This window comes from Rhinatrema bivittatum, chromosome 8, assembly GCF_901001135.1.
Source record: "Rhinatrema bivittatum chromosome 8, aRhiBiv1.1, whole genome shotgun sequence".
In the NCBI taxonomy this organism is placed as follows: domain Eukaryota; kingdom Metazoa; phylum Chordata; class Amphibia; order Gymnophiona; family Rhinatrematidae; genus Rhinatrema; species Rhinatrema bivittatum.
Genome location: NC_042622.1, coordinates 219,861,326 through 219,886,329, shown reverse-complemented (window position 1 = coordinate 219,886,329; position 25,004 = coordinate 219,861,326). Strand labels below are relative to the sequence as shown.

The 25,004-nt window shown below is 49.7% G+C and overlaps 1 protein-coding gene across 1 annotated transcript in view; it reads left to right on the top strand.

Annotated features, from left to right (window-relative positions):
* The window catches only part of WDR18 (WD repeat domain 18), a 45,273-nt gene extending 21,205 nt beyond the window's left edge, over positions 1-24,068 (top strand). The window contains exons 4-10 of the mRNA XM_029613437.1: positions 776-917; positions 1,076-1,219; positions 1,941-2,005; positions 15,418-15,542; positions 22,374-22,540; positions 22,870-22,938; positions 23,315-24,068. Coding sequence (XP_029469297.1) covers positions 776-917; positions 1,076-1,219; positions 1,941-2,005; positions 15,418-15,542; positions 22,374-22,540; positions 22,870-22,938; positions 23,315-23,440 — 838 coding nt within the window. The 3' untranslated portion in view covers positions 23,441-24,068. The remainder of the gene's footprint in view (positions 1-775; positions 918-1,075; positions 1,220-1,940; positions 2,006-15,417; positions 15,543-22,373; positions 22,541-22,869; positions 22,939-23,314) is intronic.
* The last annotated feature ends 936 nt before the right edge of the window (positions 24,069-25,004 follow it).

The window sequence follows — 25,004 nt, the reverse complement described above, 5'->3', positions numbered from 1 at the left end:
AACCTATGATTGTTGCTGTCATCTTGGCTTGGGTACAGGTCAATACTGAGGGGCTGCAGGTGGCACACTGGGTTTTGTACGGTGTCTGTGAAACTTTCTCTGTCTCCATCTGTTGACAGGGAGACAAAATCCAGACGTCTAAACTGATCTTTGATACTATAGGAACGAAAATTAGCAGGTAAGAACCAATTTTCCTATCTTGCAGTCTCTCTTCTAGAAGGAGGTGCTGTAGGGAAGTGTGCGGGAGCACTGGTGCCAGGGCAGCTCACAATTTGTGCCGTCCCAGCCTCTCTTAGTAGGGGGCACTGTAGAGGATGGTATAAGAGCACTGGCTGTAGGAGCTCATAGCTTGTGAAAATCCAGCTTCTTTCAGTAGGAGGCACTGTTGGGAAATGATGAAGTGTTGGCAGGGGGTTTGAAGTTAGGTATTTCATGGTGATTCTTGTGCTTTAGTTTCGAAGGAAGGCAAGAAGGAGAATATGGAAGCAGTGTACCGAGTTCTCATATTATATAATGTTAGTGCTCTTAATTTCCTGTTTTGTCTGTATTTACCTTAGCTCTTATATAGGTGTGTGATAATACGTACATAGAACCATAAATATGTCGGCAGAAAAGTACCATTTGGTCCATGCCAGGTGAGAGCAGAAGGGAACATATTTCTGATTAGTGCTACTGCTCATGAATTTCAAACTTGTACTAATTCATTCCCTTTGTGCCCCTGTTGCTGTATTCGGTGTTCAGCCTGGCCCTTGATCTCTGTCCCTTCCTCTTTTAGTGTCCTACAGACGGAACGTGCTCACATCCCAGAACCCCGTCACGTCTGGTCACGGCATTCCCTCCCCATCATGGACCTGTACTGTGGCATTGGGGGACCCTTAGCTCGAGTTGCCACAGCATCACTTGACCAGACGGTAAAGGTAAAGGTTGAGTTCTCTGGATTTACTGGTTTCAGGTGTGATGAAGGAACTGCTGCTCCTTGCACTTCTGACTTGTGATCTTAGTTTCTGTGATGATGGTGATGATCTTTAGTCTTTTTTTTTTTTTTTTTTTTTCTATGCACCATTCTCTCTGGCAGCTCTGGGAAATCTCCTCAGGTGAACTCTTGTTGTCAGTCTTGTTTGATGTCCGAATCATGGCAGTGACCCTCGATCCCTCGGAATACTGCATGTTTTGTGGGGGCAGTGATGGCTCCATATTCCAGGTTGACCTCTGTGCCCGGGTAAGTTGTGCCAGCCACTAATTTGGGTTGTGATGGATAATGTCAGCTTGGGAGGGAGCAGATGGGGAAGCAGCTGAAAGAAATATGTTCTCACAAACAGAATAAAAACCTGGAGCAGCATCCCATCAAAGATGGATGGAAAGCCTAGAACAAGTATATAGAGTACCTCTTAGTTTCAGGAAACTGGGGCAGGGCTGGAAGAGGAATTGGGGTCTGTGACACCAGCAGGAAGGGAAACCAGATGACGAGGCCCTCCGAATGCCATTCTGCTAGCAGTGTGTCTGCTGCTTGGTCCCTTTTTGTCCAGGAAGCGCTACTTTGTTGTTGCTCGGTTGTTCACTGGAATCTGACCCATTTGATTAAAGTGAATGGAGTACTTGGCAGCAGCTTTAAGAGCAAAAAAAAAAAAAATTGATCATTTTATGGAGCTTCTGTAGAAACTGCTCTTTTCTATAAAAATTGACAGTGTTTGTTTATCCATTACTTAGGAAATTAATATTTTGGACCCATTCATCAAAGTGACAATGGTGTAGCTAAAGAAAATGCGCACTCCACAGCCAGCACTCCTCCTCCATTCCCTCCAGACAGAAGCCCTGTAGGAGCTGGGAGCACCTTGCCATTCCTTACAGTGCCCTCTGCTGGGAGATGCAGAAATTGCAGGAGCTATTGATGTTCTCAGTGGGGTCTGAACAGTTTGTTTCTCCTTCCTTTCTCCATGCAGCCTGTCCAGCGAGAGAAGACCTTCCAAAGTGAGAGGGAGAGTGGAAAGATTTTCAAGGGGCACAGGTAGGAGCTGCAAGTGTGCTGGGGTGGAAGGAATAAGCACGTTCATGTTTGAGGCATTGGTTATCCATAATGGGGTTGACGTAATAAGCCCTGCGTTTTAAGACTGTTCGCTGAAATTCAGGACACAGTTGCTTAATGTAAGCAGTAACAAAAAAATGCATCTCCTAATGCAGCAGACAAGTGATATGTACCCTGATCAGTCCAGACTCCTGGGTTTTGCCTCCCCTCCAGCAGATGGAGACAGAGAAGTTTGAACGGACTCTGCCCTATACCCTGAGGTGCCACCTAGAGTCTGTCAGTATTTCTCTGTCTCCAGCAGATGGTGGAGGTGCAAATCCCTTCAGTCTAGATTAGCTAGAGATCATCTTTCAATTAGTTAAAAAATAAATATAGAGAGAAGATTTAGAGGGAAAAATATTTAGAGATTAGAATATCAAAAAAAAGAAAAGAGTGAGGAACTTTGTCTCCCAGGGGGTTGGCAGGTCCTGGTGGGACCATCCCCCCCCCCCTGGTATTTGAAGCTGAGGAGCAGAGGGCTGAGAACCCTGTAACCAGCCCTCTTGGCAGTTTCTGAGGGTGATACCAGGGAGCCCGGTTCACTCTCGCTCTGAGGGGGACAGGTCCGTTTGTTTTTTTTGTTGCAAAAAAAAAAAACAAACATGAAGTACAGAAGGAGCAGCGAGGTAATTTAAATTTCATTTGCCTTTCTGTCCAGCCTCTCCATTCCTCCCACGCCACTGACTGCCTGCTGGCTTACCGCGGCTGTTCCTCCCACCGAGCTCCCTTTCTAAAATTAGCGCTGCTCATCATGCCGCGTGGTGGGGCCTGCAACGCCTGTGGGAGTGCGCATGGCTCTCCAGAGCTGGTATTTGTTCCAAGTGCCTCCCCGGTGGGGGGGGGGGGCACCTCGGGGAGACCAGATTCCCACAGACGCCGAGAGCTTGGGAAACTCTATCGGTAGGGTCAACCTTCAGGCCCGTTCCCGCTGAGTGCGGGAACGGCAGCCATTTTGGAGGTTTTTCAGAGCACAGGAGCAGGCTGCTTTAGGGGAAGGGAATGCCCCACCACCGCTGTCGCTGTGACATGGAGGCTTCGGGGTGGGGGGGGGCGATATAGAGGCTGGTCGGGAAAACTCGTTGTCGGAGGTCCCAGGGGCAGGGGGGCCTCTGATTCTTCTTCTTCGTTGTTCTTCGATTTTGTTTTACCCCCCCTTCACAAGGCCTTTAAGGCTCGGAAGGCAGCTAGAAAACATGGTAACAAGCGTCCCAAGCCCCCGGAGGAGTGGGTTCAGCGAAACCTAAACAGCCGCTCAGATCTGTATCTTGCCCCATGGTATTGTTCCCTGTACGTACCCAGATCAGTCCAGACAGTGGGTTGAGCCTCCTGTCCAGCAGATGGAGACAGAGAAAAACTGAAAGAGTATCCTGTAGCAGGACAGTGCTCACCCTGCGTCCCTTCAGTATTTCTCTGTCTCCAGCAGATGCAGATAGCAGAACCTGCGGTTCCCACTCTAGTCAGCTATATTGTTTGGGAACGGCTATTTTCTCCCTCTTTCTGTCTTATTTCGGATCAAGCAAGTACTTGTTATACTTAATTTTCTTTAAGTTTGGGGGAAAAAAAAAAGCGCTTGAAGTTTTAATTACACTTAGGGAGCAACAGTGTTTGCCCCTTGCTCTTACTGGGTGCCTGGGGGGGCTTTGCCCCTCGATCTTCAGCCTAGGACCCTACCTGGTGACCTGCCTGGGTAGGGGTGACACTGGTGGTTCAGTTCCTCCCCCACACAGACCCAGAAGAAGTAGCATGCCTTGGGTCTGCTGACAGAGATGATTCATTCCTCTGCTTCTTAAAACTAAAAAAAAAAAAAGAGAATTAAGAGTTCTCAATCGGGGGACGGAGCGGGTAATTGATTTTTTTTTTTCTCTTCCCTGCTCTCAGCCAGGCACCGGCGATTCCTGCCGTTTTGCACGTGACGGTTCTGCCCCCACACACACACACACACACGCCTCGATCGGCATTCTGCGTCACGAGTGGTGAGCCTGCTTTGAGGCTCTCCTGTGAGGGAGTATGCTCATGTTGCTTGACCAGCGGGGAAGGCTCCTCTACGCCGGAGAAATCAGGTGGTCGTTCTCAGCCGGCAAACACGCTGCAAGGACGGCTCCGTTCCTGCAAACCGCAGGAACGGCAGCCATTTTGTCACCAGACCTCGCTGAGGAAACTGAGCCGGATGGGGGCAGGAATCTGATTTTTCCACACTCCTTTTTCCCCCCCCCCCTCCCAATTTGAGCCCCATGGAATCCCTGGATGCAGGCTCTGACCCACAGCCCAATGAACCCCCACCACCAGGGAAATCACCGGGACATTTTTCAGCTGATTTTGTTTTACTTATGCATAAGGCTTATGTTGCCAGCCTTTTACAGCAGGATGACCCTCCAGATCCTAAAGTTCTGGCATGCCCTCCTCTTGCTAAGGTCCCCAGAACATCTGCAGTGCAGGGGCTCAGGACCCCTGATTCTCAAGGGGTGAACCGGGTTCGGGTGGTTCCGGGTGTACCGGATCTCGACCCGGATGCTGATGTCCTCGCGCTGAATCCACCGATAGAGGGGGACGACCCCAGGGTGTTACACCTGTTTCAGCGTGAAAAGCTGGACCCACTCATACCCCATGTTTTGGCTGAGTTGGGCTTAGATGCACCCCCAGTGGACAACATGACTGCTGCGACTCCTAGCAACGTCAACCTGTTCCTAGCTGGCCTGAGGGCACCCCCGCGCACCTTTCCTTTTCATCCGATGCTAATGCAGTTACTGCTCCAGGAATGGGAGACATCGGAAGCCGGCTTACTCTTGGGGCAGGGCCATGGATAAGTTCTACCCTCTCCCAGACCCGTGTCTGGATATGCTCCGTATTCCCAAGGTGGACGCCTCAGTCTCCGCTGTCACAAAGAGAACTACTATTCCGGTAGTAGGAGAGACTGCTTTGAAAGGATCGTAAGTTGGAGGTCTACCTCAAAAGAATATTTGAAGTTCTGGCGGTCTGGGCGACAGTCTATAGCAGTCTCATGCAACAGGCAAGCCTCAGGTGGGTTCAACAACTACTCAGCACCCAGGACCTCCTGTCTGCAGAGGCGGAACAGGCAGAACGGCTGGAAGCCGCGGTGGCATATGGAGCTGATGCTCTTTATGACCTCCTTCGGGTGCAGGCTAGAGCTATGATTTCAGGAGTGTCGGCTAGACGACGACTCTGGCTTCGCAATTGGATGGCGGACTCCTCTTCTAAATCACAGTTGGGCACTCTCCCATTCAAGGGTAAGTTGCTTTTTGGGGAGGACCTGGATCAGCTTATTAAATCTTTAGGGGACAACAAAATTCATAAGCTGCCAGAGGACCGTCCTCGACAATTCAAGTCTTTTTTTTTTTTTTTTTTTTTCCCCCCCTCGTGCCCTCGGTTTAGGGGACAGCGCAGGTACAACAGGCCGAGAGGGGCTGCCCAAAGACCCACCTCCACTAGATCCCAATCTTGGGCTCATTCCTTTCGTGGCCGACGTCCATTCCGAGATGCTAACCCTCAAGGTTCCACCTCGAAGTCCTCCCAATGAGATGCAGCCAGCCCATTCCTCCGTTCCCAACTTAGGTGGACGTCTGTCCCTTTTTCTCAAGGAATGGGTCAAAATTACATCAGATCAGTGGGTCCTTGAGGTGATCGAAAAAGGCTACACTTTAGAGTTTGCTCAGGACCTCCCCGACCACCACCTAGTCTTCCCCCCTGCGGCTGTCGGAAGCATCCAGCGGTGCATTAGACTCTCGACAGGCTGCAACAACTCGGTGCCATAGTCCCTGTTCCCTTGGAAGAACAGGGGTCCGGCCAGTATTCAATCTACTTCGTCGTTCCCAAGAAGGACGGCTCCTCCCGACCAATCTTGGACCTCGAGAGAGTCAACCGGGCCTTCAGGGTTCCCTATTTTCGGATGGAGACCCCGCGGGCAGTCATAGCGGCGGTTCGCTCAGGTGAGATTCTTGCCTCTCATGACTTGACGGATGCCTACCTGCACATCCCAATCTGCTACGAGCATCAGAGGTATCTCCGCTTCAACATTCTGGGACAACACTTCCAGTTTCGGGTGCTCCCGTTCAGTCTAGCCACCACGCCATGCACATTTACCAAGGTCATGGTTGTGGTGGCGGCCTCCCTCCGCCAGGAGGGAGTCCTGGTCCACCCTTACCTGGACAACTGGCTCATTCGGGCCAAATCAGAGACACTCTGTGCCACAGCAGTCAACAGGGTCTTGACGTTTCTCTCCTCCCTCGGGTGGATAGTCAACTTCTCCAAGAGCAATCTCAAGCCCTCCCAGGTCCTAGAATTCTTCGGAGCCCGCTTCAACACCCGAGTGGGCAAAGTCTTGTTGCCCGGGCGCTCAAGCTCATGGATCAGGTACAACATCTCTTATCTCTCTCCATGCCTACGGCCTGGGACTATCTCCAGGTCCTGGGCTCTATGGCTTCCACCATAGATTTGGTTCCATGGGCTTTTGTGCATATGCGTCCTCTACAGAAAGCTTTGTTGTCCCGCTGGAAACCAATCTTGGACGAGTTTCAAATGCCCCTGCCACTTTCCGACTCTACCATTACCAGTATGCAGTGGTGGCTTTCACTCGCTCACCTCTTGAAGGGAATGCCCCTGGAGACACCCCAGTAGATTATCGTTATGACAGATACCAGCCTTTCCGGCTGGGGAGCGGTATGTCAGAATCAGTCTACACAAGGACTATGGTCTCCGGCTCAATCCCAGTGGCACATCAATCGTTTTAGAGGCCCGAGCAGTCCATCTGGCACTCAAGACATTCCTGCCCTTGCTCCTTCGCAAAGCGGTGCGGGTCCTTTCCAACAATGCCACCACAGTAGCTTACATCAGTTGTCAGGAGTCGCATTTATTTATTTATTTATTTTATTTATTTTTAATTTTTATATACCGAAGTTCTTGTAGGGACTACAAATCACTCCGGTTTACATAAAACGAAGAACTGCTCAACAGAGAGCGGAGCTTTACATGGAACCGTAGAACATATGGAACAGTATAACTGGTTGACAATTTAACATAATACTAAATAAAGTGATAATAGTTTAACTGGAAATAAATAAAGAAATATAATATTTTATATATAAGAAGTATAACTATTTAACGTAGCAATAAATATAAAAAAAAGCAATGCCAAATAAATATGTGAAATAAAGCATGGTAGCTCTGGAGGCCAGCAAGCTGCTCGCCTGGGCAGAGAGACATCCTGGTCATCTGGCAGCCTCCCACATTGCGGGGAAGGAGAATGTATAAGCCAACTTTCTCCGTCGACAGCACCTAGACCCCGGAGAGTGGGAGTTGTCCGAAGAGGCGATGGATCTTGTCGTACGCAAGTGGGGAGCCCCCCACTTAGACCTGATGGCTCCCAGATTCTTCAGCCGAAGAAGGGAGCACTGCTCGGAAGGGGTGGATGCCCTGGTTCTGCCCTGGCCTCACGATGTTCTCTACGTGTTCCCACCTTGGCCTCTGGTGGGAGAAGTACTCAGATGGATAGAATTTCACATGGGGCCAGTCATTCTCATCGCGCCAGAGTGGCCTCGGAGACCGTGTTTCGCGGATCTGGTGAACCTTCCGACAGACTGTCCTCTTCGCGGACGGTCCTCTTCGCCTCGGCCACCTCCCAAACCTGCTTCGCCAAGGTCCAGTATTTTTCGATCAGGCGGATCGCTTTTGTCTATTGGCATGGCTTTTGAGTGGCGGCGACTGAGGAAGAAGGGATATAAAGAGGAAGTTATATCCACTCTGTTGCGGGCCCGTAAGACTTCTACCTCTCTCGCTTACGTTCGGGTATGGAGAGTGTTTGAGAATGTGTGTGCCGAATCTGGAGTACCAGCGCACAATGCTTCGGTATCCCAGGTCCTCTCCTTCCTACAGAATGGCCTCTCCAAAGGTGTCTTTCAATTCCTTACTGGTACAGGTCTCGGCCCTCAGTTCCCTCTTGGGGCATATCGATGGTTACGCGGTGGCAGCCCATCTGGATGTCGTTCGATTCCTTAAAGGGGCCAAGCATTTAAAACCGCCCGTCCGGGCTACTTTGTCCTTCTTGGAGTCTTAATTTGGTGCTTCGGGTTCTTTGCGAGGCGCCCTCCGAATACCTCCGGCGAGCCACACTTAAGGACTTAACCCTTAAGATGGTATTTCTAGTCTCTATTTGCTCGGCCAGGAGAGGCTCCAAGCCTTGTCTTGCAGGGGAGCCCTTTCTTCGCTTTTCTGATTCAGGTGTCTCCCTCAAAACGGTACCATCCTTCTTACCAAAGGTTGTCTCCTCTTTTCACATGAATTAGTCCATGGAGCTTCCTGCTTTTTCTCCAGAAGACATTGCAAGCGCGCCTGGTAGTGATCTACTGCGTCTTGATGTAAAGAGAGTACTTCTGCAATATTTACAGGTTATAAACGAATTTCGAGTCTCTGATCATCTTTTTGTCTTATGGAGCGGTCTCAATAGAGGAAACAAGGCCTCTAAGGCTACAATTGCTCGTTGGCTAAAGGAAGCGATTGCATCGGCATATATCTGTCGGGGCTGGATGGTTCCAGAGGGCTTAAAGGCCCATTCTTTGCGTTCATAGGCTACTTCTTGGGCAGAGAGTCAGTCGGTCTCTCCGCAAGAAATCTGCAGGGCAACTACTTGGAAGTCTCTGCATACTTTTGCTCATCATTATCGCCTCTATGTACAGGCGCCAGTGTTTGGCTCCTTCGGAAGGCAGATGCTTTGAGCGGGACTGTCTCGGTCCCACCCTACTTTAGGGAAGCTTTGGTACATACCACTGTCTGGACTGATCCGGGTATGTACAGGGAAAGGAAAATTGATTCTTACCTGCTAATTTTCGTTCCTGTAGTACCACGGATCAGTCCAGACTCCCACACTGGCTGGTTTTCTTTCTGATATGTCCGCTCGAAGCTTACCTTTGTTCTTTGCAACAATTTGGATATATTTACTTTAAGGCACCAGAAGTATCTATCAGAGAGAGATAATTGTAAGAGCAATTCTCTACAGTGTTTGAAATTTCAATTTACAAGTTTGTTGTTACTTGCTTGATCTTTTACTGGTTAACTTTATATTTCTCTGCTTTGATAACGTTTAAACTGAAGGGTCGAGGGTGAGTACTGTCCTGATATAGGATACCCTTTCAGTTTTTCTCTGTCTCCATCTGCTGGACAGGAGGCTCAACCCGCTGTCTGGACTGATCCGTGGTACTACAAGAATGAAAATTAGCAGGTAAGAACCAATTTTCCTATGTATTTTAACATTTATGTACCGTATTTTTCGCTCCATAAGACGCACTTTTTTTCCCCCAAAGGTGGGGGGAAAATGTATGTGCGTCTTATGGAGCGAATATAAAAAAAAAAACCAAACAAAAATCTAACAAACACCCCCCCCCCAAGACCTGACAAATTAATTTCCTGCAACCCCCCACCCTCCTGACCCCCCCAAGACCTGCCAAACGTCCCTGGTGGTCCAGCGGGGGTCCGGGAATGATCTCCTGGGCGTGGGCCGTCTGCTGCCAGTAAACAAAATGGCGCCGACGGCCCTATGCCCTCACTATGTCACTGAGACCGACCGCTGCTATTGGTCGGTCTCAGTGACATAGTGAGGGCATAGGGCCGTCGGCGCCATTTTGTTTACTGGCAGCCGACGGCCCTATGCCCTCACTATGTCACTGAGACCGACCGCTGCTATTGGTCGGTGTCAGTGACATAGTGAGGGCATAGGGCCGTCGGCTGCCAGTAAACAAAATGGCGCCGACGGCCCTATGCCCTCACTATGTCACTGACACCGACCAATAGCAGCGGTCGGTCTCAGTGACATAGTGAGGGCATAGGGCCGTCGGCGCCATTTTGTTTACTGGCAGCCGACGGCTCACGCCCAGGAGATCGTTCCCGGACCGCTCCTGGACCCCCGCTGGACCACCAGGGACGTTTGGCAGGTCTTGGGGGGGTCAGGAGGGTGGGGGGGTTGCAGGAAATTAATTCGGCAGGTCTTGGGGGGGGTCAGGGGGGTGGAGGTTGTTAATTTAAAGGGTTGGGATGGGGGGGGGGGGGTTTTGGGGGTTCCCACAGAAAGAAAAATTTTCTGATCTGGGGAGTGGACCGAAATGGCCCTCCCCAGACCCGAAAACAAAATGGGGAGAAAAAAAAAAACTATGCACTCCCCTAATTTGCTCCATAAGACGCCCAGACGCAGAGCCGGTTTAGCACAATTTTTTTTTTTTTAAATTTTCCCCCTCTGAATCCTAGGTGCGTCTTATGGTCAGGTGCGTCTTATGGAGCGAAAAATATGGTAATTCTTAGTGTAAAAATCTGTAATCCAATGGATGATATATTATTTTTATTACGCCCCTGATGCAGCCAACTTGGCGAAACTCTGCCCGAGTCAGGCGTTTTATCCGTGTATTATAATAAGTCTTTTTCCATGGCATAAGGTCATCCTTTTGTCTTGTGTATTTTTTATTTATTTATTTATTTTATTTAACACTTTTCTATACCGACCTTCATGAAAAAAAATTCACATCAGATCGGTTTACATATAACAGGGGGATAACATTGATCAACTATTTAACAAGAAGCGAAAGTTACATATAACAAGGAGGTAGAACTTGGTGTGGCTAGGGTAGCCTGAGGTAAAGAACAGAGTATCTGAATAAATTTAAACCAAGGCATAAAATATAACGTTTAAGCTAGGCGAGGCACCTAGTCAGGAAGGTGGAGTCTTGTCTGGTCGGGTATTGAAGGTTTTGAGAGTTAAGGGAAGGCTTGGAGGAAAAGCCAGGTCTTAAGTTTTTTTCCGAAAGGTTAGAAGGCAGGGTTCTAGCCTGAGGTCAGTGGGCATGTTATTCCAAATGGCCGGGCCCGCTGTAGAGAATGCTCGTTCTTTGGTGGTGGATAGACGTGTGGATTTCGTAGGGGGAACGTGCAGGGTGCCTTTATACGCTTCTCTGATGGATCTTGAGGAGGAGTATGATTTGAGTGGGATCTGGAGGTCTAGTTGTTGCTGATTGTGAATAGTTTTGTGGATTATGGAGAGGGCCTTGTGTAAAATTCTGTATTTTATTGCCAGCCAATGAAGGTCCCGGAGAATGGGGGGTGATGTGTGTTCCCCGGTTGGTGTTAGTTAGGATTCTAGCCGCTGCATTTTGGAGCATCTGTAATGGTTTGATGGAGGAGATGGGTAGCCCAAGGAGGAGAGCGTTGCAGTAATCAGTTTTGGAGAAGAGCGTGGCTTGAAGGACAGTTCTAAAATCCTGGAAGTGGAGGAGTGGTTTGAGCCTTTTCATAACTTGTAGTTTGTAAAAACAATCCTTGGTAGTATTGTTGATGGATTTCTTAAGATTCAGATGGTTATCGAGGATTATTCCTAGGTCCCTTACTTGCGTGATCTGGGTGTTGGGAGATGTCGGATGGGCTAGGACCATGTGGTCAGAGGAGATGAGAAGGAGTTCTGTCTTGGCCGCATTGAGGACCAGGTTCAAGCTGGTGAGGAGGTGGTTAATAGATTGGAGGCAATTTTCCCAGTGGTTGAGTGTTTTAGGAAGGGATTCTGTAATGGGGATCAGAATCTGTACATCGTCTGCATAGAGGTGTATCAATTTTAGGTTTGTGAGCAGTTGACAGAGGGGTAGGAGGTATATATTGAAGAGGGTTGGTGACAGGGAGGAGCCTTGGGGTACACCTAAAGTTGATTTGATGTCTGGAGATTCTTTATTAATTTTTGCTTTGAAGCTTCTGTTGCTGAGGAAGGAGTTGAACCATCTGAAGGCAGATCCTGATAAACCGATGTCGGAAAGGCGATTTAGTAAGATGGCGTGATTCACGGTGTCGAAGGTGGCGGAGATGTCTAGAAGGACTAGGAGGAAAGAGTGTCCTTTGTCAAGGCCCATGAGGATGTGGTCTGAGAGGGAGATAAGGAGTGTTTCTGTGCTGAACGATTTACGAAAGCCATATTGGGAAGGATAGAGGATTTGATGCTCTTCCAAGTAATCAGTGAGTTGAGTATTTACCAATTTCTCCATGATTTTCGCAAGAAAAGGGAGGTTAGAGATGGGGCGGAAATTGGCAGGTTCTTTTTGTGTCCAGGTTGGGTTTTTTCAGGAGGGTTTTGAGAGAGGCAGTTTTTAGCCTGACAGGGTAGATTCCTTGGGAAAGTGAGCAGTTTATGATGTTGGCCAGAGGTCTTGAGATAGCGTTCGGGATGAGAAGCAGAAGTTTTGTTGGGATGTAGTCTGATGGGTGGCTGGATGGTTTCAGCCTCTTGAGTATGGACTCAATTTCCAGGGGGGTTGTGGATTCGAAGGCGGTGAGGTTGGCTCCAGAGAGAGGTAGGGTATTGGAGTTAAGGGGGGAGGGGGTTGGGTTGGTGGGGATGCGCGCTAGAGTGTCTGCAATTGTTTTCTGAAAGAAGAGTGCTAGTTCATTTGCTTTAGATTGAGCCTGGTCGTCTGGTATAGCAGGGGTAGAGGATTTTGTGAGTTGGGAGACGTAGGCGAAAAGGGCTCTGGCATCGAATTGTAGAATTTTACCTCTGCTATGTTGGACCGCCTTCCTATTTGTTTCATTGGACCTTTCGTTTTCTGTGCAACCACTGGACTACGGCCCTCCATGGACCTGGTGGCGACATTCCGCAATGCCAAGGCTCCCCAATTCTTCAGTCTGAGCCAGGAGCAGAGGGTGTGGATGCTCTGGTCCTTCCCTGGCCAAAGGACATTCTGTTGCACGTATTTCCGCCTTGGCCATTGGTCGGCAAGGTGCTGCGTCGCATTGAAGCTCATCCGGGGCGAAGTAGTGCTAGTTGCACCAGAGTGGCCGCTTCACCCATGATTTGCGGACCTCCATGAATCTAGCAGTGGATGGACCCCTGAGGTTTCGTCCGTCTCCATATCTTCTGCACCAAGGCCTCATTTGTTTGCAAGAAGCAGATCGCTTCTATCTCGTGGCATGGCTTTTGAAAGGCAGAGATTGAGGAGTAAGGGTTACTCAGATGCGGTAATTACCACACTTCTACAGTCTCGCAAGCCCTCTACCTCCATGGCGTACGTCAGAGTTTGGGGTATCTTTGAGGCCTGGTGCCTGGACCACGAGTTGGAGCTGTCCAGGGCTTCAGTTGTTGATGTTTTGGCCTTTTTACAGGCAGGCCTGGCCAAAGGGTTGGCCTTTAATTCCCTAAGAGTCCAGGTGGTGGCCCTTGGTTGTTTTCAAGGTAAAGTACACTGCGTTGCCCTGGCTTCCCATCCAGATGTGGCTCGCTTTTTGCGTGGGGCCAAGCATTTGCGTCCTCCAGTCGGAACACTTGTCCCTCGTGGAAGTTGAATCTGGTCCTCCGCGTTCTTTGTAATGCGCCTTTCGAGCTGTTGAAGCGAGTGACTCTGAAGGATCTGTCATTGAAAGTGGTCTTCCTCGTGGCTATCTCCTCAGCGTGTATTGGAGCTTCAGGCCCTATCTTGCAGGGAGCCCTTCCTGCGAATTACAGAAGCAGGAATCTCCTTAAGGATAGTTCCCTCCTTTCTCCCAAAAGTGGTGACCTTTCATTTGAATCAGTCTGTGGAGCTTCCTTCCTTTGCAGACCTGGATTCTTCTACACTTGAGTCTAGGGATCTAAGGAAGTTGGATGTGAAACAAGTGCTGTTGCCTTACTTGGAGGTTACGAACGGTTTCCGTCTCTCGGACCATCTTTTCGTCCTGTGGATTGGCCCCAGGAAGGGTTATAAAGCTTCAAGGGCCTCTATTGCATGCTGGCTGAAGGAAGCTATTGTCTCTGCTTATCTAATTCAGGGCCGTCCGATCCCGGTTGGTCTTCGGGCTCATTCTACTCTGTCGCAAGCAACCTCTTGGGCAGAATGTCAACAGGTGTCGTCGCAGGAACTTTGTCGGGCAGCTACTTGGAAATCTACACACACTTTTGCCAGGCATTATCGCCTGGATGTCGGGCCCCAGAGCCTGGTTCCTTTGGGGCTAGTGTGCTTCGAGCGGGACTCTGTCCCATCCTGGTTAGGGAAGCTTTGGTCCATCCCAGGAGTCTGGACTGATCCGGGTACATACAGGGAAAGGAAAATTGGTTCTTACCTGCTAATTTTCATTCCTGTAGTACCACGGATCAGTCCAGAGTCCCGCCCGTTTCAGAGTTGGGGGAAAAGGAGAGTCCGCTCGGTCGTTAGTCATTTAATATTCTGCAGATTTTTCAAATGTTCTTATAATGCATGCCCTCCCTTACAGGGTGTGAGTATGGCATGTTTTTGTTGGTTACATTACAGGTTTACATTCCCTCTGCTCTTCGGGGGGGAGTTGTGTTGTAGTGGAAATTATGGTTTAACCTTTCTGCTTGGGTACAGTGTAATACTGGCAGACTGTGGGTGGCACCTCAGGGTAAAGGGCAGAGTCCATTCAAAACTTCTCTGTCTCCATCTGCTGGAAGGAAGGCAAAACCCAGGAGTCTGGACTGATCCATGGTACTACAGGAACGAAAATTAGCAGATAAGGACCAATTTTCTTTTAATGCACTTTTGGGGGGGGCTCTTAGACAGGATTTATGCTAGTTTTGTGCATGTAAAAATGATTGCAGTGCTGAAAACACTTTTGTGTTCACATTAATTATTTTTATGTGCAGAAAACATGCTTTGTGTGCACATTCTGGACTACAGTTCCCAGCACCTAGCACCAGAAACTTTACTCCACCTCTCACCAGAAGTAAAATTCACAGCGCTAAGAAAACATGAGATAAGCCAGCGCACCTCTCTGCATTTGGGAATAATAGCTAATCCCTTCATTAGCATGGGATTTCAGTGTGAGGATGCTAAGCAATATGCAGTTTTTTGTGTGCGAAAACTCCTTGCTGCATCTGGAGTACAGTTTGCACACAACTGTGGGTAATTGCCGGATGCACCGTATTACATCAGGCCCCTAGTTTCCACCTGCAGTGAGAATTCGCTCTGCCTGAGCCTGCTTCCTGCTCTGTCGCCTTGACATTCACGCCGCAGCTGGTGATCTCTTTTTAAGATGAGTAACTGGCAGGTCCGTAACAAGAAGAAAAATGTGCCGTTAGGTTGGGCTTACTAGTCTTTCAGACTTGAGGTAATGAATGCCAGCAGTGCATGCCTCATTCTCCCTTCACCCTATCATCAGTTAGCTAGCCTGGCCTCTTCCCCAGGGCAGGAGCTGAAGGATTCTGTTGCTTGGGAGGAACTTATGCTGTGGGCTTCATTCATCCAAAGAGAAAAATTGTCTCAAAGGGGAAAGGGAGCAGCCTGCTGCTGGAAGCTGAGGCTACGATGAGAGCTGCCTGCCAATGTATTGTGGGAGCTCAGCGGGTAGCCCCTCACTCCTCCTGCCCAACGGTGGTGCTTTTCTCTCTGCAGGAGTCGGGTGAGCTGTCTTTCAGTGTCGAAGGATGGCAGCGTCCTGCTTTCTGGCTCGCACGATGAAACGGTGCGTCTGTGGGACATGCAGAGTAAGCAGTGCCTGCGCACAGTGCCACACAAAGGTAAAAAGACGCCACGCAGAGCCTCCCACTGATCCACCTCTCCCAGGTTCTTCAGCTGCTAGCCTCTGGACTGCAGGTGGATGAAGGACGCAGCCCTTAATGTCCGCAGCTAGCAAATCAAAGTGTTTCTCTGCATGTTTGTGTGCAGTGAAAAAATATTGTTGTGTGGGTGGAAGGAAGGAAGATGCAGGGATGGAGGAGGGTCCACATGTCTGTACGTAGGGTGTGGCTGACTTGGAGTATTTGAATCACAGTCTAGCCCTGAGAGTGCTTTTAATGTTCTGGAGGTGATGCTTCTGTCTAAACACACGCACATACTCGCACACACAGACTTTTTTTCTTTTAAGTGTTCTAAATCCTGTGTTGCTAGGGAGAGTAAAATGTTTTTCCTGTGCATACCCCAGATCAGTCCAGACAAGTGGATTTTGTGTATCTGCCAGCAGATGGAGGCAGAGAATGAAAAAAACTTTTCAGGCACTGCTACATAAGAGAGTGCCACCTGCAGTCCTTCAGTATTTCTCTGTCTCCAGCAGATGGTAGAAGTGCAAACTTAGTCTGAGTTTTGTGAATAGAAAAATATAAGAAAGAAGAGTAAAGATTTCTAGTAGGAAGGCTCCCCAAAGTGTTAGGTTCCTTTGTGGGCCATCCCTTGGGTAGAGTAGGGCAGGTGGGGGGTTGGTGATCCCTGAGCTAGCTTGACCCTTGTCGATCCAGGGGGGGGGAGGGGTGTTCCCTCACCCCTCTGTTACACGCGCCAGCCGTGGCAGACCCGCAGCTCGGCCCCCTCACCTCTTTCAAAGTGATCCGGCACCTGGTCCCTTGTCTCTGGTGGCTGAAGGTCGCCGGCTCCCTCCTCGGGCCTCTCCTGGGGCCTCAGGCTCTGCTGCAGTTCACGATGTTCCGCATCGCGCCTCTCCGCGTGGCCCGCGGAGAGGCGCCGTCCCGACCAGCACCGCGCCCCTCACTAAGCACGCGCGCACAGCTGATCCTTTCATAGGGCCCGCGGAGGGAACCTGGCCACGGCCCCGGATGAATGCGTCGCCAGAACTCCGGAATATAAGCCCGGGCTCCGCTCTCTCAAATCGCCTTTGCAACAGGTCCCCTCGCTAGTCGAGTGCTCAATGCTTCTACTGTTCCTGATTGCCTTTGTTTCTGTTTCCTTATTCCTGAGTTCCTGTTCCTTTGTCTCACATCAGATGAGGGGATGACCCCGATCAGCTGCAGGGAAGTCTGCTGGATCCGGACAAGGACCCTGTAAGCGCTTTGAATCCAATGCAGGATTCTGACAACATCCCGATTGCAGAGGGCGATGATCCTTGGGTGGAGAGGCTATTCTGTAGGGAGGAGCTGGATCTGCTAATTTCCCAGGTGTTGGATGAGTTGGGGTTTAAGGTTGTGCAGGAAGATTCGGACAATGACGGGGTGAACCTGGTCCTGGAGAGGCTGCGGGGACTCCCTAGGCTTTTCCTTTACCCAAGAAGATAAAGAAGTTGGTGGATCAGGAGTGGAAATCTCCTGAAGGTAACTAGAGCCATGGATAAGTTATATCCTTTGCTGGAACAGACCTTAGAATTGTGGAAGATTCCCAAAGTGGATGCGGCGGTGTCCACAGTAACCAAGAAGATAACCATCCCGATGGCAGGTTCGGCCGCTCTAAAGGATATCCAGGATCAGAAGCTGGAAATTCTGCTGAAGTGGCTTTTTGAGGTTTCGGTTTTAAGCCTCCAGGCAGCAGTCTGCAGGAGCTTGATGCAGAGAGCATGCTTATGCCAGGTGCAGAAGGCACACGAGGTGGTGTCTGGTACAATTGCTGAGGCCGTTCAGGTTGCCCGCTTGGAAGCGGGAGTGGCCTATGTGGAGGATGCCCTCTGACATGATCCGGACTTCTGCCAGAAATATGGTCTCTGCGGTTGCGGCACGGAGGTTTCTATGACTGTGAAATTGGTCAGTGGATGTGTGGTTTAAAGCCCAGATGTCTAACCTCCCCTTCAAAGGCAAGTTGCTATCTGGAGAGGATCAGGAGCAACTCATGAAGCAGTTAGGGGAGTCGAAGGCAATAAGTTGCTCAAGGACCAGAAAGCCACCAAGAAGTCCTTTTCCCCATGAGCTCATTTCAGGGACATGAGAAGATTTTGTTCAACCAGAAGTCCTTTGCCTACAGTACAGAAGCAGAGCTCGGGCAAGCAGTAGTCCTTTTGAGTGCAACGTAGACCTCATCAGGACGGTGGGGGTGGGGGGGGAGTAAGATTGGCCAATGAAGACAAGCTGGTCCTCTTCTCTCAAGATGCTATCGGAGGGAGGCTATCCCTCTTTTTTTTGAGGGGTGGACCAGGATCATGTCAGACCAGTGGGTACTGGAGGTAGTAAGAGACCTTAGAATTTTCTCAGCTGCTCAGGGACACCTTTGAAATCTCCCGCTGCATCTCCTGTTCCAAGCAGGATGCGGTACTGGATATTTTGCAGTGTCTACAACTCCTGCACCCCATTGTTCTAGTGCCCCCTCAGGAGAGGGCACAGGGAAGGTACTCTTTGAATTTCATGGTTCCTTCAGAAGGTCAATGCTATCCTCAGGATGCCGCGTTTTTGGATAGAAATGTTGGGCACGGTAATAGCTGCAGTGCGCAAAGGGTAGTTTTTAGCATCGTCAGATTTGACGGAGGCCTATCTCCATATCCCCATTCAGGCCAAGCCCCTGAGGTTCATGGTTCTAGGGGAGCACTTCAGTTTTGGGCCTTTCCCTTTGGATTGGCGATGGAGCCACGGACATTCACAAAGGTGATGGTGGCTGCGGCACTCAGGAAGGAAGGTATCCTGGTGCTACAATACCTGGACGATTGGCTCATCAGGGCAAAGTTGGAAGTGGAGTGTTGTCGTTTGGTTCGGCGGGTCCTGCAGCTCCTGGATTCATTGGTCTGGGTGACAATTCTGGCGAAGAGTCATTTGGAGCCAGCCCAGTATTTGGAGTTTCTGGGGATGCAGTTTGTTACCCGAATAGGGAAGGTATTTCTAACCACGGAGAAAGTGGTCAAGTTTCAGAGTCGGGTACTTCATCTGCTGCAGCTTTCGGTTCCCAGAATCTGGGATTATTTTCAGGTCCTGGGTTCTATGGCTTCCACACTGGATTTAGTTCCATGGGCCTTTGCTCACATGTGACCTCTGCAGAGGGCTTTGCTATCCTGTTGGAATCTGCTTTCGGAGGGCTTTCACCTTTTTACTGCTTCTGGAGGATGCAAGGTCCAGTCTTTCATGGTGGCTGACTCAGCATAATCTGGAGAAAGAGATGGACCTGGAAGTGTCCGACCCTGTGATGGTGACCGTGGATTCCAGCCTCACAGGTTGGGGGGCGATTTGTCAAGGGAAATCAGCTCAGGGTCAGTGGTCACAAGAAGAGGCGACCTGGTCCATCAATTGTTTAGAGACCAGAGCAGTTCACAAAGCCTTGCTGGCTTTTCTCCCACTCATTCAAGGGAGGTTGGTGTGAGTGTCCTCGGACAATGCGATGATGGTGGCATAAATCATCAGGGTAGAATGAAGAGACATCTGGTAGTGCAGGAGGCACAAAAACCGTTTGGGCAGAGAACCATCTAGCAGGAATAGCTGCATTGCATGTGGCTGGAGTGGACAACATACAAGTGGATTATCTAAGCAAACAGTGTCTGGATCCGGGGGAGTGGGAGTTTTCGGCGGAGGCCTTCGTGCTTGTTCAGGGCAGGCTGGAGTTGGACCTCATGACGGCTCCAGGAAATGCTAAGACTGTTTGGTTTTTCAGTTATAGGAGAGATGTCGTCTCTGAGGGCATAGACACCCTCATTCAGCTGTGGCCGACAGACCTGTTACTGTACGTGTTTCCCCGAAGCCTCTCATAGGTCGAGTGTTGTGTCGCATGGAGCTTCACCCGGGCAGGATGATTTTGATGGCGCCCGAGTGGCCACGCCGGCCGTGGTTTGCAGACCTGGTTCATCTCACAGGAGACAGTCCCATTCGCTTGGCCCATCTGCTAGGGCTGTTGCAGCAGGGATCCATATTTTTAGACCAGGCCAATTGCATCTGTCTAGCGCAGGGGTCAGGAACCTATGGCTCGGGAGCCAGATATGGCTCTTTTGATGGTTGCATCTGGCTCGCAGACAAATCTTTAATAAAGTAAAAATCTAACAAAATCCCCCACCCTCCTGACGCCCCTCAAGACCTCCAAAATTAATTTACTACAACCCCCACCCTCCTGACCCCCCCCCCCCCCCCCCCAAGACCTGCCAAAAGACCCTGGGGGTCCAGGAGCGATCTCCTGGACTTGGGCTGTCGGCTGCCAGTAGTCAAAATGGCGCAGACGGCCCTTTGCCCTTACTATGTCACTGGGGTCGACCAATGGCGGCAGTAGCCCCTGTGACATAGTAAAGGCAAAGGGCCGTCGGCTGCCAGTAATCAAAATGGCGTCGACGGCCCTTTGCCCTTACTATGTCACAGGGGCTACCGCCGCCATTGGTCGACCCCAGTGACATAGTGAGGGCAAAGGGCCGTCGGTGCCATTTTGACTACTGGCAGCCGACAGCCCAAGTCCAGGAGATCGCTCCCGGACCCCCGCTGGACCACCAGGGACTTTTGGTAGGTCTTGGGGGGGGGGCAGGAGGGTGGGGGTTGTAGTAAATTAATTTTGGAGGTCTTGTGGGGCGTCGGGAGGGTGGGGGTTTTTGTTAGATTTTTACTTTTTTATTAAAGATTTGTCTGTGAGCCCTGGACCCCGGCTGGATCACCAGGGACTTTTGGCAGGTCTTGGGGGGGGGGGGGTAGGAGGATGGGGGGTTGTAGTAAATTAATTCGGCAGGTCTTGGGGGCGTCAGGAGAGTAGGGGGTTGTAGTAAATTAATTTGGTAGGTCTTGAGGGAGTCAGGAGGGTGGGGGGTTGTAGTTAGTATGGCTCTCACGGAATTACATTTTAAAATATGTGGCATTCATGGCTCTCTCAGCCAAAAAGGTTCCCGACCCCTGGTCTAGCGGCTTGGCTTTTGAAGGGGTACCCGGAGCCTGTGATTATGACTTTGCTGCAGGCGAGATGGCCCTCCACGTTGTTGGCTTATATCCGGGTCTGGAGAATGTTCGTATCGTGATGTTTGCAGAACAAGGTACAAACTTTAAAGGTGGACGTTCTGCATGTTTTGGCCTTTTTGCAAAGCAGCTTGGCTAAGGGATTGGCCTATAATTCCCTTCAGGTTCAGGTGGCAGGGTCTCTTTGAGATAGGGTTCAGGGAAGACCGTTGGCGTCTCATCTGAATGTGGTGCACTTCCTCAAGGAGGCAATACATCTGTGTCCTCCAGTCCGAAAGAAATGTCCAGCCTGGAACCTTAATCTGGTTCTTCTAGTGCTTGAGTTGTCTTCCCTTTGAACCGATTTAGAAGGGCATCTTTTTAAAGGATCTAACTTTGAAGTCTGTTTTCCTGGTGGCTATCTGTTCTGCTAGAAGGATATCAGAGCTGCAAGCGTTGCTGTATAGGGACCCTTTCCTACGCTTTTCGGAGGATGGGGTATCATTGCATACAGTTCCTTCCTTTTTGCCTAAGGTGGTTTCTTCTTTTCATCTTAACCAGGCGGTTGAGGTACCAGCTTTTTAGAGTTTGTCACTAGATGCTCCAGTGGCGACGGAGCTTCACTTATTGGATGTGTGACGAATTCTTTTGTGATATCTTAAGGTGACTGAATGACTTTCAGAAATCAGATCATCTGTTTGTCCTGTTCAGTGGAGCAAAGAAGGGAAATAAGGTTTTCAAGGGCACGATTGCAAGACGGCTGAAAGATTCGATAACTACAGTTTACATTTGTAAGGCTCAGTTGCTGCCAGGGGCGTTGCAGGCGCATTCCACTGGGCGGCGTGTCAACTGATTTTTCTCCACAGGAGATTTGTCGGGCGGCGACATGGTCTTCTTTTCACACTTTTTTTTACCAAACATTACCGCTTGGATGTGCAGGTGCCAGAGGTGCGGTGGCTTTTGAGGAAAGTGTGTTGCACGCAGGCCTTTCGAGTTTCTGCCCAGTATAGAGGGGCTTGGGTCCATCCCACTTGTCTGGACTGAGCTGGGGTATGCACAGGAAAGGGAAATTGGTTTTTACCTGCTAATTTTCATTCCTATAATACCACAGATCAGTCCAGAGACCTATCCCCTTCTTTCAGAAGACTTCCTCGCTTCTGGGTGTTGCTGAGATAGTGTGTAAACACATGCAAGCTTACTAGAATTGTGTCTAGTTTGTGTTCTTTGTTTGAGACAAGGGGGACCTGGTTTTAGGGGGCTCCAACTTTGAGTCTGTGCTCGCTCAGAGTTTATTGGGGTTTATTAATTTAATTTAGACATCTTGGCTTGGGTACAGGTCAATACTGAGGGACTGCAGGTGGCACTCTTGGTTATGTAGTGGTGCCTGAAAAGTTTTCATTCTCTGCCTCCGTCTGCTGGTAGGGATGCATAAACCCACTTGTCTGGACTTATCCGTGGTATTAAGGAACTAAAAATAGCAGTTAAGAACCAATTTTCCTTTAAAGCTAATTGGCCATGCACTTGCGCATCAGTAATTTTGAACGTAAAGATTTGTTCATGAGGAAATTGTCCTGATGCCTGGGGCCAGTGCGGGTTTGGGGAGCCTGAGCAGAGAAGCCCAGTAAAGTCAGACGGTTATATGAACTTGGTGCTAGTCGCGCAGCAAGGATCTCTTGCTACACTGGATTTTGCTAGAGGCAGCTACGATGGGACCTCATGGTCAGGATCAGGATTCTCTCTTATAGGAAAGAGCTGGGAGAATGTTTGTTTGCTTTGTGTAATCTGGGTCAACCTTTTGTGTCTCATCCCCAGGCCCTGTGACAAATGCATTCCTCGCGCTGGCCCCTCCTAACATGTTTAACCCAGATAGCAAGCCTAGCCTGCCCCTGCCAAACTTCAGCAAGCACCTGCAGGGTATGGAGGGCAGCGAGGAGCAGGGCGGAGGAGGGGTGACATTGCGCCTCGGATGTTCCCAGCAGGTACGTAGTGACGCCTGGATATGTCACTGGCAATCAGACAGTTGTAATGATGATGCATAAGGCATTATTCTACCCTCTCTAAAGTTAATGCTCTGCAGCCCTGCCCCACCCCTCTGGTGTTTGTCTGTCGTGCTGATTTTCTTTCCCTGAGCTGCAGCATTGGTGGGATCAGTCAAACCCCTAAAGGAGAATTCATAGGGATTCCTCAGCTTTCCCCCTTTTTATCCACACACCTCATTCCTCCTTGGCCACAGACTGGTAAATTTTGTGGCCTTGGGTTTCCCACCCCCCCCCCCCAACTGCAACTGACCCTCATTCATCTTGTTCAGGGTTCAGAAGAGACCTACTTGCAGAGAACGGATCACTTGCATTCGGTGATGTGTTCCACCACAGACAAGGTACTTATATGACTGCATTCTGCTAGGGGTTGGGGGGAGTGTCTGCTGCTTCTCTCCGGGTGGAGGGAGGGGGGTGACAGGTGAGAGTCACGGTTTTCCTCCCGTCTGCCATAAAGTGGCTTGGGGACATTTCCCAGCAGTGGTTAGCACTGCTGAGTGTAGAAATCTTTGAAGAAAAGAGCAGTGTTCTTGAAAACACAAAGAGAGAGAAGCTCCGTAGCTGCCTAGGCGCCGGAGCGTGAGCAGAGGGAATTGTCTTGTGGCTGCTGTCACTACTTGACCTCGCGTGCTGAGCGTCTGGAGGTGGTGGTGTGCTTCTGGTAAGATGAGCCCCGGGCCTCTCTCTATAACAGTGCCTTGTCTCTGTTGCCTGCAGTGCCTGGAGAGAGAGCGAGAGCAGCTGAAGATGCACGTGAGCGAGCTGGAGGAGGAGGTCAGCACTCTGCGGAAGATAAACAAGGACCTGTTTGATTTCTCTGCTCGGATCATTGCTAAGCCATGAACTGATTCATACGCGGGTCAAGGACTGACCAGGCACAGAGCCATTTTTTGGGGGGGACCTCTCCTGAGACAGAGCCAACCAGTAGTGCTACTGTTCAAACCCATCTGTGCCCTAGTGTGTGGGGGTCTGCTAACCCCCAGCCAGGTGTCCTGGTATACGAACATACTGCCCTCTAATCTCATTCCCAAAAGATGTGAAGCCCACCCTTGCCGATCCCTGTACAAGTTGATGGTTTCAAAAAAAGTGAGCCTATTTTAAAATTTGGGCACAAAAACAATTGAGGTACACAGATAAAGAAATAAATGTGTTCTCTCAGCTGAGTGTGCCATACATGCTTAAAATTGCTGTGGGTGGCACATGCAATGTTGACAGGGTGGATACGGCCCAATGTCTGGAACTTATTCTGTTCCATGTTTCTATAATGACCGCAGTGTGGTACAGTGAGGGTCGACGTCAGACCCTCAGCTGCATGGCAGGCGCGTGCGATCCTAGGGCTCGCTTGACCACGCGTGCTGGAATAGGCTTCCTCCCTCTTAGTTCCTACATTTGAAAATGCTGTGTTGGCGATTATTTGCTCTGTTCCTTTTCTTAACCTCTTTATTTTTTAAATAAACATTTTTTGATTTTTTTTCTGCTTTTTTTTTTTTTTCTTTCATTAATAGAAAGCCAGCAGCTCCTTTGGTTTTTTTCATGCGTCTTCTCCTCCCTCGGGTGGGACAAGATCTCCTGTTCCAATTTCCTTTTTGATCCTACTTCTTCAGTTGTACATCCTTTTTCTTCTCAGAAAATGATGGCTTATACGGGCTCTCTTTCACCATTTTTCCCACCTCGGGGGAGCTGTCTTCCACCTCCCCTTAAATCTAGGGATAGTGTTTCCTCTGAGAAGACTGAGCCCTGCTTCTTGGTAATGTGGGAAGGTGTAAAATACATACATCCTTTCTTGGCTGGATTGGTCATCAGTCTTTTATCTTAAATCCCTCAGAACTGGACCCGTGTCTGGAGCTATCACGTTAGAGGTAAGATGAGGGTTGTAAGGTCTGCATTGATGTGGCTATGAAATTCTGCATTTCAGGGCTGCTGTCCTAAGGTCTGATGCAGAGAGTAACAAAGATTGGTGGTGATATCTGGGGGGGGGGGGGGGGTTGGCCAAGCAGCTGACCTCTTGACCTTTCCAGCCCTTAACAGGGTGCTGAGATGAAGTGGGGGTTAATGAGAGTCTGTGAAGATTATCCTGACGTTCTCAAATACTCGTGTGTTCCCTGTACGTACCCGGATCAGTCCAGACACCTGGGTTGTGACTCCGCACCAGCAGATGGAGACAGAGCAAAACTTGACGGGCTCCCTACATATAGTAAGGTGCCACCCACAGCCCCTCAGTCTTTCTCTGTCTCCAGCAGATGGGGCAGGTCCACCACAGTCTCGGTGATCCTTGATAGTTTTGTGGCTCGGTGTAGTCAGTCAGGGATTTATTTACATTAAATACTAATTTGTTAGGGCAGTGTGTTTAAAAAAAAAAAAAAAAAAAGGCAAAGGTGAGAAATTTCTTCCAGGAAGCCAAAAGAAG